This window comes from Amphiura filiformis, chromosome 10 (genome assembly GCF_039555335.1).
Source record: "Amphiura filiformis chromosome 10, Afil_fr2py, whole genome shotgun sequence".
Taxonomy (NCBI): Eukaryota; Metazoa; Echinodermata; class Ophiuroidea; order Amphilepidida; family Amphiuridae; genus Amphiura; species Amphiura filiformis.
Window position 1 is genome coordinate 14,840,408 of NC_092637.1, and position 15,452 is coordinate 14,855,859.

Genomic DNA, 15,452 nt, shown 5'->3' on the forward strand with positions numbered 1-15,452 from the left:
CTGATGCCCGGGGGCTACATCGTAACACCCTATGACGTCATTCTGTCAATCATATGACGTCATCAGTGAGAGATATCCCGATTGTAGACAAGATATCAACACAGCATCACCATCTGCTGAAGACACTAGTCGGACTAGTGAAAACGTTCCAGGTGAGTGAAAAATAGTGTAGTGTTGAAGTTAAAAATTTAATTCATAATATCTGAGGTGTTACTCTCTTTTTTGGCAGTATATTCTCCAATGTATACAGAACAAAAAAGGGAGTGTTGAAGACTCGTTTTAAACTATTACATTTGTCTATCACCAACACGTTTAAGAGCAATCCTTCCTTCCTATAGATTGTTTTACCTGAGTATATAGCTGGCTGCCAATGCACCTCATACACCCACTGCTCATGTCCCGCCATCACAGATTCTAAACTCACAGCAAACGACAAGTCACTTCCTGAATAAAAACAAAATCAATCAATCAAGGAGTGAACAAACAAACAAATAGAAATAAACAAACAAGAGGATCAGTGAATGAATCAACCAACAGCTAGGTTCTGCTTCTGCTTAGATATTTTATACATCACCCTGTTGATACAGGTCTTGGTCATGTGGGTAGCAGCAATTAAATTCGGAAATGGGTGTGGGTAACCAAATTTTTCATGTCCAAAGTATCCAATGCCATCTTGAATTTCCAACATCAGATGCCAGCTTTATTTCATCTGGCAACAAATTTCACTTGGGTAATGTTCATGGGAAGAGTGAATATTTCATACAATCCTTGTTGAAACTGGGTGACTTGTATGAATATTGTCCACGTATATGGTGAGAGTAGGTGTTTTTATGAATGAATTGTTCTATGTTGCTGGGTATCAGTCCCCTTGACTCCTTGTAAATCAGAACTAATCTGGGTTAAGCACGACAAATTTGAACCAAAGCAGATGCACTTGTTTCTCTGCTGTAGTAATCTGGATCAATCAATTGAATACCTGAGTGGAAGAAGGGCCCAACTCCATTTTACCAAAATGAGTTTTATCATATCTTAAAAGACCTGTACCGTTGCCATTGCAACATACATCATTTCAAATGTATGTTATAATGTATGTTATGTACCAGTACTCAAGGTCCCCTCAAGATAAAAACAGTCAGTCTCATAAAACTTTTCCAAATAGTGTGTTTTTTGTTGGTATCTCAAAAAAAGTGTTGATGGAGTTGGGCCCTTCTTCCACTCAGGTATTCAATTTTATTAATCCCCTGAGCACTACCTGCCGATCTAACATTCTCTCTGATTGGTCAATTACATGATAGCTTCACTTTATTCACCAATCAGAATGGAGTTTTGCAAATAATTCACCCAAACTTTTTTGGTGTGGTGAAATTATTCTAACAATGTTGCTGATTGGTCCAATTGATAATGAAAACTTCTTTTTGACCAATCGGCAGGTAGTTCTCATGGGGTTTAAGTAATATTCACCTTTGTACGCAAGACTAAAGCAGTTTTCTTTCAGTCGTATTTCTTCCACCTCTGGCTGCCCATTGATATTCTCACTACTCTCGTTTACCGGTGATATCCTCCAGATCCGGATGAAGCAATCTTGTGAACAGCTGGCAAGTAGAAGGTCACCATTATCTAACAAATACAATTTTAAACAAAAACAAAATGTCAGAATTCCAGTCCATCATCTATCACATGCCTTTTTTTAGAGAGTCGGTATCCAGTACGATAAAATATTGGACCTGCCTGTCGTCTATCACACAGTAGAGGAGAGTCAAAACAAAAATTTGTATCATTTATTCTCATTCTTAGTCAGTTAAATATAATTTCAATAACTAAGCACTATTTTATTTAGTAAACATTAAGCATTACTGTCATGAAAACTCCCCTTATTTCAAAATGAACAAAACTTGTTTAATGTTTTATTTGTGCGTCCTGTGATCTCATTATGTATTATGCTCTACAGTGCACGCCTCGCTCGAAAAAGGGTGTTCTGCAACGACACGTCTGTTGCAGTCTACCATGACATCCAGGAACCATTGAAATGTTGCGTTTAGAAGCTAAACCACAGCCAATGACTAAGAATACACAATTGATGTTGTGATGACCTTCTGTTTATCAAAAAAGGATATTGATTGCAAAGAGGCAAATCAAAAAGCAAGGCAAAACGATGAACAGAGAAGAGGGGCAATATAAGCTGAGTGATCTCTTGAGAAAATCAACTGGCAAATGCATTGCTGAGCAATTATCATCTTTAGTGGGAAACAGATGGTCATCATAACATTCAATAAAGCAGTAAAACATTCACAATGAGATTTGACAGCCTAACATACGTTTGCCATTTCCAAGTTATGCTTGTTCAAAATTTGAAAATTTGATTAACTCTCTCTGTGGACTGCAGACGACAAGTTTCAAGGTTTTTAAAAATTCAAAAATTTCAGATTTATAAATATTCATGACCAAATTTGGAATCAGCATGAAAAATGCATTAAAATGAATACAAACAAACCAATAGGTTCAATGGTTCTTAAGATAGCTCTTAATAATTTGAGAATAATCTCAAAATTTGGAACTTTTTATGTTGAAGCCTATAGATAGCACGCAGAGCATTAATTTGCGAGTATTCTGGATTAGCAAATCACCGATTACCCCTTGATGTTAATGCATCATCATCATCAGTCGGCTGCGGAGTAGGCGACTACAAGCTTTCTCCAACTATTGCGGCAAGCGAAACAATTTTGTTTGGCTGCAGCATTCCTTCAGTATTTCCCAGGAGGTGCTGGACATACTGTAAGTACAGTGTCTTGAGATGTCCCGGTTGATGCAACCTACCATGGATAGCAAATTGCAGGCCTCTGATCCAATCCTCATGACCCACAAGTGATTGCACCTTGTCAAACGTCCCATCTCTCTCAACATAGATATTCACCTTGCTGTCATCACCACCGATGGCCAAGATTGGAACTGTAAAATGGTGAAAAAGACGCAGGAGATTATGATACAAAACAAACAAAGCATTTGGGCTATTCCAGTTGAAATCCACACACCCTATGGAGGTCACAACCTTAGCCATAATGTACGACCTTATAATATGAAATTGGATAATTTTTTTCAAACCTGATTTTTTTGACATATTTGTAATCTTTACACGTGTCCCAACTTGTACCTAAATGGAATCGGCCAAATTTGTTGTGTTTGTAGGTCAACAGAGCGAAGTTCGTCATAAATTCAAGAAATTATAACTTTATGTTCTTATAGAACTGCATGTTAAACAGCCAAAATAACCAGTAGGGTTTCTTTTATTTTACCTTGTTATTTCAGCTCAATATGGACAGAAACCCTTCCCGACAATTTTTACTAGTATTATTTCAGCATTTTGAGTAATAACAAATTAAAAAAATCTCCCACACAGGTGGTGTAGATTTTAAATGGAGTCACCCATTTGAAATTCACACTCCCTGTGTGGAAGATTATTAGGTCATGTCATCCATAGGGGGTATGGAATTCAACTGGAATAGTCCACTGTAAAATTGAAATTATTTTTAGATTCTTCTTCTTCTACTATTAGATTGTTTGGAGCCGATTTAAATAAATAAAATAAATGTTGACATTGATACAGCGCCTTTCACGTAAACACATCAAAAGAAATAAGTCCCCCTCTGAAAATTTCGTCATAACATCGTAAAGTAAAACTTTGTACCAATAAAACTTACTTAGAAATAATTATATGATTGTTTACTAAGTGTTTTGTGAAAATGAAAGATGTCCATGACTTCATGGCTGAATGAACCCAAATTGAAGACAAAAACTGCCCTTTCCAAAAGTCACAAAGTAGGCCTATGCTTGTTAACTGCAAGGCGTATTGGGACAAGGAATGGAACTGGCCATCTTACAACTAACTGTGCTGAACTCTGCACCAAGGGGATTTGCATGGCTGAATGATCAAGAATCGATACACATTACAGTAAATGTTCACTTGGTGAGGATTTTAAACTGCACTCAAACACATGGGGTTTTCCATTAGTAACAAGCCATGAATCAACTTTTGTGACAAGCATATGCCTACTTTGTGACTTTTGAAAAGGGTAGTTTTTGCCTTCAATTTAGGCTCATTCAGCCCTGAAGTCATGGAAATCTCTCATTTTCACACAGCACTTAGTAAACAGTCATATAATTATTTCAAAGTAAGTTTTATTGGTACAAAACGAAACCTTACAATGTTATGACGACATGTTCAGAGGGGGACTTATTTCTTTTGATGTGTTTATATCAAAGCGCTTTACATTTATTTCGCTGTCGTCAGAAAATGTCAGCTGCCATACAATGCCCAAGGCAAGCTCATCCCCATTTCACCCCTGGGTAGAGAGCAGTGAGTGGTGTAAAGCGTCTTGCCCAAGTGCACAACATGATGACACCGCCGGGGCTTAAACTCACAACCTTCCGATTGCGAGGTAGAGCCTCTACAGCTGTGCCACTATGTCCACAACTTCATTGAGTTAAGTCCTACATGGTAGCATTATGATAAAATTGAACTAAATGTTGAAAGTTTTCAACTTTGGTATTTACATGGCGAATCCACTGCCACAAGCAATCACCTGCTTTTCTACAAGTCATTGCCATATCTGTGTCCCACCATCTTGTCTAATGGATGTATGATCTTAATTACCCACAAGTTACTGACCTGTTTTTGTTTAAACAACCCAGCTGAAGGTCAGTGGTACTGACCGCAACGTTAGTTGCTCCAAGGTATGACAAATCTGGCTGACTAGATCACACAAAAAGCTGCTGCCATGGCGAATCCACTGCAATCAATCACCTCATTTTCTGCAAGTCTTTGCCATATCTGTGTCCCAGCACCATGTATTATCTTAATTACCCAAAAGTGACTTGCAGACGGAATCACACAAAAAGCTGCTGCCATGGCGAATCCACTGCCACAAGCAATCACCTGTTTTTCTGCAAGTCTTGTCTAATAATGATCTTTGTTACCCCAAAGTTACTGACCCTTCCCTCGGAATCATGGCATGTTGCCTATGGGGATCGACGCCAAGTCAGGTACCGTGTGAGCAAATTAAAAAATGGGCAAATACTGCGAGCGTACACAAAAGAAACTTTGCGTGAAAGATGAGCAATGTCGTCAGGTCTGAACGCTGTACCGGCGTCAGCTGAAATCGAGTACGCTTAAGAGGGCACAGGCATGGACAATTCCAATCTGTGTGTTTATTAATCCATGTACTAACCTGTTGTAGTGGGAATCACACACAAAGCTGCTGCCATGGCAAATCCACTGCCGCAAGCAATCACCTGCTTCTCTGTAAACTCTTCCTCCTCTCCTGCCAGTCTCTCCCATATTCTGACAGTGGAATCTGCCGATACTGATGCTATCAATGTTCGTGGGTTTGATGGGAGTGCGCCATCTGGGGGAGGCAAGTATAGGGTGTCTAACGCTGCTATAGTTGCTGTGTGGCCCTTGAGGGTTGCAACACATGATGACTAGGAACAAATAATAACAAACAAAAAATAAATAAGTCAGATGTCATTGTCAAATCCACTTGCCTTCAGTCCATAAAGTTGGCTGTCCAATCCCACCTCCTTTGGCCAGTTCCTTTATGCAGGCATGTGAATGATTTTCCATGAAAAAACGTGAAAAGTTTGATAAAGCCTGAAAAAGCGAGTGAAATGAGGCTAAAAAGGCCAAAAACAGGCTGAAATTAAAAGAAAGTGCGGAAATTTGGACCACAAAAAAGCAGGAAAATTCTCATGCCCGCTTATGTCATATTTTCCTCCTGATTTTTCTTTGATTTTTTGTCTGTGACTGGCATGTTTTTGTAACTACATGTAGATATTTTTTTCTTTGGGTGTTTGGTGTTTAAGCATTTCTTTAGTTTAATGTTTTAAAGCAAGTGGGTGCCTTGGTCCAGGGTGTTAGCTAGCTACCTGTCATTTTGGATGGGCAGTTTGCTGGGAAAGGCAAAATTAATACCTGTGACATAATGCTAAATTCTGAAAATATTGCTAAGACCACACAAAGACCAAATCAAATGTGCTGCAGACAACAAACATTTGCATTTTTCTTTCTTTTACTGTCACATTGTGAAGTGCCAAATAGTGGAAGTGTTAGTTCAATACCTTTAGAAAATATTTCTCCGTGATGACTCATGTTGATTTTGGATAAATAAGTTGTATTTTCACTCAAAAGGGTATGTGATTCTGCTTGTTTTATTGTACGCCAATTTGACCCCTAGCTTACTGAATAAATACTGCGGTTTTCTGATCTTTTCCGATCTTGATTTGAACAGGTCTATTGGTGGTTCAGTCCCACCATCGTGGAGTCTAGTAACAAGTCCAGTTAGGTTGTATCAATTGTGTTTTTGTCTGCAGTCCAGACAATTCATTGCAGGTCTAAAAAACTAAATAAATAAATAAACCTTTATTCTTACCTGATGAGTTGATGACAGTTTCCACACTTTGAGTGTATTATCAGATGAGCCTGATACTATCTCCTGACACCCAGCATCAGCCTGGGCCGTAGGACATTGAATCCACTTGACGCAGTTCACCCTGTCTTGGTGGCCATTCAGCATCCGATTAATACCACTGCTATCACCTCCCTGCATGTGGGAAAGAAACAATTTAACAATTTGCTTAAGGGTACATGCTCTTGGGTCATGACCTTGACATAGGGAAATTTTTTTATTTTATTTTTGACAAGAAGACATACATACACTTCATATAAAATAACATGAATCCTGAAAAAAAGTGCCAATATGTAATTTCCCCTATTTTGTCTCCGTTGCTAATGAAAACAAACTCCGATTGTATTGCGTGAGGTCCATTTATTAAAAGCTCCATGGTATGCACCAATTACTCTCTTAGTTTCGAGTCCAGACTGCATATTGTAAGGACGAACGACGTGTGTTTAGAACGACGCAAACCACAGCATAAACCGATTGTGAAGGAGACTAACTCTCAAGTTGAAGCGTTTCCGATTAGAACGTCAGTCCGGCAAACTCGTCAAATTGGGCATATAATATCAAAACGGGATGTACGAACAGGAATCGGGATATCGCTGTGCTTGAAACCGTACGCCCAGCAGGGCCCAAGCGTCCGGTAACTTGCAGTAGTGTTTTGTTTTGCACTACAGCCCGGGCATGCAAGAAGTGCTGTGAAAACATATTTATATGGAAGATATGGGCCTATATTAGATTTACTGAAACCCGGGGCTCACAAAAATGATCATTATAAATGATCAACCAAATATTGTTGAAGGTCTATTGATCATTATTCAATGACAATGGGCATGCCTATTGCCTCCGGCAAGGGGGAGGGGGGAGGGTAATCCCATACTGCCAAATGCATACGGGGATTGCGCTTTTGCAAACAATCCTTACAGACATGGGTCCCTATTTTTGCTGAAAATCCTTATGGGTCCGTTAAACCCCCGTACCGTGAATCTCGATATTTTCGGGGAAAATGGGTCTAGGCCTATAGGATGAAAACTTTAGACATGGGTCTATATTTTTGAGAAAATCATTAGAAATGGGTAGGCCCCTCCCTAACCTGTCCACGGTCAAATGGCAATGGGTAGGCCTACGGGTTTCAAGTCTGGAGCCTCCACCCGTCTAAAAATATCAACTTGTTCCCCCCGCATGCCTAGGGCGGTTTTTAGGTGTCACTTAGCCTAAACCATAATTATCGCCTAACGACCATACCCGTCATACGCGTGAGGCCTCACGGGGAGGGGCTTTGGGGTGGCAAAAAGAAGGGCAGCAGAGGCGGCAAAGGGATAGCGCGCAGTGGTGTAGATTTCTTTTTGACATTTGGGGAGATGGGGGTTGGAAGGTTTTTTTTTAAGTAGGCCTATACGGTGAATCCAGCACCTTTTGGCGACAGCATTATAAGCAAAAAAATACTAGAAGATAACTTGTGACATAGGCCTACTAGATGCAAAAGTGGAATAAATTGTGTTGAGCATGCAAAAATTGCACTTTGGGGGCTAGCTAAAATGGCCAATGAGGTTAATTTGGTCAGAAACCCCTGGCAGAAACCCACATACAGGCGTCAACATTGGGAGGGTGATTGTATGGAACATCTACCCTGGCAAAATATTAGTGGGATTTATCCTCCATCCCACCAGGATCTCGCCTACAAAGGGATCCGAAAATCTAAACTTCAAAATAGTCCAATAGGCCTTCTGATTAAAATACAAAATAACAAAAACCATACCGCTAACTTCCCATGACAATATGTCGGTTCATAAAATACAAATTTTGTATTAGATCCAACACAAAGGTTTTTACTGCTTTTGGAAGGAGGGTGGTCCGAAATTTAAAAAAAGTCGGAGGCAATGAAATTACGACCCCCCTTTTTTCGGCAACAAAAAAATTATGACCCCCTCCGCTGATTGGCCTACACCTTAGGGGCTGTGCAATAATTATGACCCCTGGGGGGGGCAAGAAATATTTGCCGAGCCGTCCCCCCATATTTTTTATCCTTAAAATTTTTGAACCCTTCTGTATATTTGGTACCCCCTCCTGAAGAAAATGATAGCGCCCCCCCCCCACCCGCAAGGCCTAATCATTATTTTGTTCTTGTGCAAAGATTGGTGAATCATATGATTTACAAATGCATCGTTAAACCATAGGCCTATTTTGTACTTTTGTTCTCAAAATTACAAAAAAAAGTAAGGCAATTATCGTAGTAGGCTGACGATATCCATTCTTGTTCTAAAATTGTTAATTTTGCCCTTGGTTTGTTCTGACTAGAAATATGAAACACTGGCCCTGTTCTGGCTTCAGCTTCTAACATTCATAACATCGTTGGTCAATCATGTTCCAAGCGGGATATACAATCGCGACAGTCTTCTCCAAGTGTGTACATCTCGATTTGCCGGATTGACCCATGACCTCATGAAACGTAAACACATGGTCGGGCGTGAAATATAAATTTCTCTGGGTGTAGTACGCCCTTAAGGTTACTGCCTCTTTTGAGGTTTTGAGCAAAAAAATGGGATGATTTTGCCACATTAAGTATCAAATGCAAAAAAAATCAATGGGTGTAGTACCCCTTTTAAGAGTACTACACCCCTAATAATTTGTTATTTTTGCATTTTTTTTCTCAAAAATTATAACGCATTGGTGTCAAGTAAGATATGTATATTATAGGGGCAAGGACTGCAGCTACTGCACTGAAAATTCAGCAACTCAAGGCAAGTAGTTATTGATATATTGATCAAATATTGGTTTTCCCTCATTTTTGACTGTAACTCGACAACTGTTGTCTGTTTTGAAATAAAATTTCCAGTGCAGTAGTTGTAGTCCTTGCCCCTATAATATACCTTACTTGTCGGTCAATGCGCTATAATTTTTGAGAAAAATGCAAAAATAGGCACAAAATTGGCCAGGGGTGTAGTACCCCTTATAAAGCAAATTCAAAGCGGCAATCTATAAAAGTATGGTGGCCGAGCGACAAGAACAATAAATATAATCAATCACAAATTATCACAAATTTAGCATATGAAATACATGGATACAAGCAAAGACACCAAAAAGCCGAAATGCCAGGATAACCCATAAAGTCTAGCTGCAAATGTGTAAACTTATTTCCAATGGAGTCCTACAAAAAGACAAGACTGTGCCTGGGACGGAGGACAAAACAAGCAAAAGGACAGAAAGGAACAGGTTACACAAATGCAGCTGACTCTTGGGTTAACACACTTCTGGCAAGGTGTTTTTATGGCATATTTAAAAGTATTTTTGTCAATAATAGCTTTGATTTGGGATGGTAAATTATTCCAAGTGTGGATTGATAGAAAAAAGACTTTTTGGTGCCAGGGCGCTTAACAAAGTCATTTTGGGTGGGCGCTTATTTCTTACATTGCTTACATAATTGAATAAACAAAAAATGGCCCTAAATATTCAACCATCATCATCAGTGTGCCATGTACATGTATGTTTCGGGCCATGATCCAGATTTGCATGGGTAGTTTGTTATTGGGTGGGCGCTTATATAGGGGCATGGGCGATTAATGGAACGAATACGGTAGGTATGCCAGGTGAATTCAAATTTGCCATCAAACTGCATCATTTTATATATCAAATTAAAGCCCTTGAGTAAAGAAAGCCAAAACTGAAAACCTTTTTGTCATTCCGTAGCAAAGTTACATCTTGTCAAAGATTGACTTTCATCAAAAAGATTCTGCTACTACATAGCACTGGCTTCTGTGCTGTACTCTGATATACCTGTATGATGATTTTCCAACTGCTCGGTGCGCGCTCCGCTCGCTATTCGAGAGGCGTCGCGGTTTGTGGAACGGGGCTAGTTCTACTACTACACAATGTAGCAAAATTCCCAAAAACAGCCTTGTGGTGGTGTTTCTAGATCTTAGTCTCATGATGATAGCAGCTAAAATTCCATGCGCGATTGTCTTATCACCATAAAAAATCATATATTTGGGTCAAGTGAAGTATAGAAAACATATTTATGTAGGTTTCCTTGACGTGGTCTAATTCTGCATAAAACTGGGCCACGTTATTTCTATAGATCTGCTGCGCATTCAAATTGCATTGTATTGCATTGTAATTTCATTTGTGTCCATGCTAATTACTAGTATGTTTACACAACATGAACTCACATGTTTTCAAGCAAATTACGCCGATAATAGGTGATCAAAAGCGATCGGAATGTTACAAAAGTACAGCTCTGATCGCATTCAGCTTACTTCATATGAGATGATCTTTGGAAAAAAACGGCATAATTCGTCATGGTGCTTGCGGAATGCCATGCAGTAAAATACTAAAACGTTGCGGCAATTCATGATTGACAACTAAAAATCGGTGTGTCGTTCGTATCCTCCGCTGTCAATTTCTTATCCACTCACAAGTCCTCACAAAAGCTTTGTGTTGATTACGTAATGTGTGGAGGCAAATTGCAATAAGTACAATGAAATATAGTCTGAATAATCAGACCCAGAACAAAATATTAATTTCTAACATGATCGTGTTCTGGGTCTGAACTGTTTTCATTCGAAATCTTGATGGCAAATGGACAAAGGAAGCACATGGTCCTACTTCAGTTTTTTAATCCCCTATTCATGTTGCGTGAATCACTCTATTGTGGACCATCCTTTTGATACTCGAGTATTTGGACAAGCGGAACAGTTTTGACAGGCCCCTTTGTCTACCTCTCTTTGTTTGTAAACAAACGAGGAGGTCGAAATTGTCCTCCTCGCCGAATACGAAAGTCAGCGTAATAGTATGGCACTAAATTAAATAATGAGTAGGGCGGGCTCCAGGGCGGGTTTCTTCTTCGTCTTACGTAACAGTATTGTTCTCCAAAAAAACCCGGAAGCTTGTTGTCTGGCGCTCTAGCTGAAATACAGCAAGATAATGTAAGATAGTAAATGTAAACCTGAATTTTAGCTAGAGTATCTCGAGCTAGACCAGCCTGTTCTTTTAAATTTCTATGTAAATATAAACATGTATTGTGTTCTAGGCGAATTTGGTTGACTAGCAAATGTGTTAATTAAGGTTTTCCTGACATACCTATCTCATGATTGAGAAACTATAGTTGTCGTACTAGTACAAGGAACTTATACGATGTCCTCATTCACAAACTGATACTATCTGTCCATCGTATAAGGCTATTACCGTACGATAATGTGCTGAAGGAATATTACACAGTCAAGAATAGGCTCCATCATTTTTGTGTTCTGATCCCTCCCAGTCTCCCAAAACATCAAAAGCGTTGCACGTTTACTATAAGACTGTCCTTTTTCACATAACGCAGACAAAGTAGGGCCAAGCTAAATAGAAATAGTCAAATTTTGGCAAGAAATCTCTCTGTGTAATCCTATGTAAGTCCATTCGTCTAATTATGGAAATTGACCTCAATCAATGACGTCATGGACGTAGATGACCTGAATTCAGAAATATTGGGTTTTTGTACGTACAAAATATAATCTAAAATGTTTTACAATAATTAAAACAAATATAAAAAATATTTGTATTGTATAAATTAATTATTTAGTATTTTTAATGATCAACATTATGACAATATTAAGAAAATTAATAATAATTACGTCAATTTTTCCGATATGTCAGAGGTCAAAGTGTCCCAAAACTGCTCTCAAAAACCGGAAGTTAGAATGGCGATTGGTTATTGGCATACCGCGGAAACATGGCATGTTGCCTCAGGGGTATGCCTGCCACTTCCACATACTTGTGCATAATACGGAAGGTCGATTTGTGCCCATAAATGTTTAGGCCTATGTTAAACTGTATGTTATACAAATTGTACAGCTATCATTTCTACCCTATGACGAACCGACATACCTGTAAATCAAATAGCCCACAAAAAACTGGTCATCGCTGGTATTTTTCATGAAGAAAAACGACACTTTTTACGCGGAACATGTCCAAAACACGTCAGCTGACGTACAAGCCTCCCCACGCATGTACATAAACAAGCCGTGTTCATTGTTTAATTGTCACCTGCAGCTGTTACATAAAGAAAACTTTCTGCATAAAATTACCTGGGGTCGTTATCAGGCCTGAGACACACTGGCGCTAGTTTGAGGACAGTCACTATGAGTTACTAATGTCGGCACATGCAGAAAATGCGTGATGGGTCGCCATTTTGTGACTCATGCAAACTAACACAAACAAATTATTGGACTTAATAATCTTTTCAAGTTTTAATAAAACGTGCATCTATCATGATAATATTACATTTTATTATTTTATTATTTGAATTACATAAGCTATGTCAATTTTGTGTCCATGTTAATTTTTATATGGATTTACCTGTGTTGATTTTAAACTGTTGTGAACGTGGAGCTACGCAAATTGCCCACTATGCAATGCGAATACACGGAAACGATCCAGTTTAGGATGCATCGCAGTTCCTGTTGTGTAAACCAGGCGTAAACCGCCCATCCAACCTGATCGTGTGCACAGGATTTGTGCTGGAGGCTAGTTAATGCGCACAACCAATGCGCAGAAGAAGACCTTGATACTAGGCGGAGCTTACGTTTCACTAGAATGATTGACAGCTGTGAGTAAGTGGAATTCTGTTCTGTGATTGGTACAAAAATATGGTTCTCGTATAAATGAATATATTATCCATGGCTTCAAAATTAGGAACCGTTTCTTCCACAGAGCCCTATATAGGGCTCTATGGTCTCTACTCATCATACACGACCGTAGAAGATCTGGCCAGCGACAACGCTTGCCAATCAGGCTAGCTATTTGTACGGCGTGGCCTCTCATCCTTTTTATTATCTCTGGTCTTGTCACGCTGGTAGATTCGCCCACCTGTGATTACTGACTTGGATCTGACAGAAGATTGTGGAATTTACGATTTTCAGCAGCAGGATTTTATGAAACTGCCAATATTTGCAAGTATTCTGAAGGATCGGTAATAATTAAAATATTTTTCATGGTGTCGGTAGTGCAAGTTGAAGTTAGTGAATTTGTGGTTTTGTATGTTATGTGCAAGAGTGTTTTCAGGAAGCGTAAATAGGCAGGCCGTTATGCTAAGCTCTCCATGTTATATGCAAGTTCGGCGATGACGATGCTGGACACATCACACGGTAGTGTGATGTGTCCAGCCTGGATATACCTCAGGGGATCGACGCTAAGTCAGGTACCACGTGAGCAAACTCAAAAATAGCGCAAACAGTGCGAGCGTACACAAAAGAAACTTCTCGCGTAAGATAAGCGATGTCGCCAGGTCTGTACGCTGTACCGCTGTGCCAAGGCGTCAGCTGAATTCGAGTACACTTAGAGGGCACAGGCATGGAAAATTCCAATCTGTGTATTAATAATCTAAGGTTATTGGAAATAGTCTAGTGCTGTAGAGTCATATGGGCACGTATTTTTCACTGAAATATCTCCGTATAAATGAGAATTTGTTTTATTTTGTGAAGTAGCAGGATATATTATAGGTATCCCAGGCAAACCTTAGTTAACACATTTGCTAGTCAGCGAAATTCGCCAAGACTGGGGCCCAAACACAATGCATATTTACATAGAAATTTGAATTTTTTTCGAGAATAGGTCGGTGAAGGAAACCTACATAAATATGTTTTCTATACTTCACTTGACCCAAATATATGATTTTTATGGTGATAATCAAGTCGCACATGGAATTTTAGAGGATTTTGATAGCAGTTCCATTAAAAAAGCTGCTATATCGCCATGAGACTAAGATCTAGAAACACCCCTAAATGCCGTTTTGGGGAATTTTGCTAGCAGAATCTTTTTGATGAAAGTCAATCTTTGACAAGATGTAACTTTGTTACGGAAAGTGCTATGACAAAAATGTTTTCAGTTTTGGCTTTCTTTACTCAAGGCCCAAGGGCTTTAATTTGATATGTAAAATGATGCAGTTTGATGGGAAATTTGAATTCACCTAGCATACCTATATATTAATGACTTTCTCTGGAATATCTGTGGACTGTATGTGAGTACGAAAAAACATCAGCCACCTGGAAATACGCAATGACAGTAAACTTATTGGCGAGCGGTCTGAATTTTGAGCCAGGCATACAAGTTTACGTGGTGAACTATAGTCGTACAAGTTGGAAGCTTAACTTAAGCTTACCTAAAAAGCTAGTATTAATACAGCTTAATACTCACACGAAACTTACCTGTGAATCATAAATAGCAACAGAAGTATTTGCTCCGAAAGCAACATGACCATTACCTCCCCAACTCAAACTATTTGGTACACGATTACAAGCAACACTTATGTAACGTGTTTTCACTGTGGGCGCCGCCATTTTACCTTCGCTTTATGTAGGAAATCCCCTGTTTACGTATGAGCACCGCTAAATACATTAGTGGGGGATGTCATTTCCGGGGGGGCACTTCAATATGAAATGGATATAGGTGTAGGGCTGGCACTTTCGCACTATAAGGGGCATTCGGTGAGCTGAGAGCAAAATGTAAAAAATATGGGGTTATTGGGTGAGAGCATGATTTTTGGCATTCGGTGAGAGCAATGATGTAAAAAATATGGGGTCCGAGAACCGTATGGCTTTTTTTAAAAATGGAATCTTTGGGTGAGAGCCGAAACAGTGCCACAGAAACCTCGAAAATCGAATTTCTAGCTCTAAATGGCTTCAAATTTCTTTGTTTTTTCAAAAATAAGTAACCGTGATAAATGAAAGTTGCTGTTCAAATTGAAAATGGCAAAATAGGGGGTCTTCGGGTGACAGAGCATGTGTTCGTAAAAAAATATGGGGTCTTTGGGTGACAGCGACGCTGTGGTTCAATTCTTATTTTATTTTTGCAACAATAGTTGTAACTTGTTGATAGCTCTAATCTCAGGATAAATTGTTTTTTTTTTTTTTTAAATTTGGGGCAGGGGAGGTACACGTACTGGATTGTCTTTTGAAGTGACTGTGCGGACAACGATTCAAAACTAGTGATCTTTTGGTGAGAGCTTGAGGGCAATCAATTTAACTT

The 15,452-nt window shown here is 39.2% G+C and overlaps 1 protein-coding gene across 1 annotated transcript in view; it reads right to left on the reverse strand.

The window, feature by feature from the left end:
* LOC140161689 (elongator complex protein 2-like) overlaps positions 1–14,769 on the reverse strand; it is a 72,723-nt gene extending 57,954 nt beyond the window's left edge. Inside the window, exons 1-6 of the mRNA XM_072184990.1 lie at positions 14,633–14,769; positions 6,423–6,593; positions 5,223–5,475; positions 2,815–2,946; positions 1,462–1,617; positions 349–444 (exon numbers count right to left, since the gene is read on the reverse strand). Coding sequence (XP_072041091.1) covers positions 349–444; positions 1,462–1,617; positions 2,815–2,946; positions 5,223–5,475; positions 6,423–6,593; positions 14,633–14,764 — 940 coding nt within the window. The 5' untranslated portion in view covers positions 14,765–14,769. The remainder of the gene's footprint in view (positions 1–348; positions 445–1,461; positions 1,618–2,814; positions 2,947–5,222; positions 5,476–6,422; positions 6,594–14,632) is intronic.
* Between the last annotated feature and the right edge of the window lie 683 nt (positions 14,770–15,452).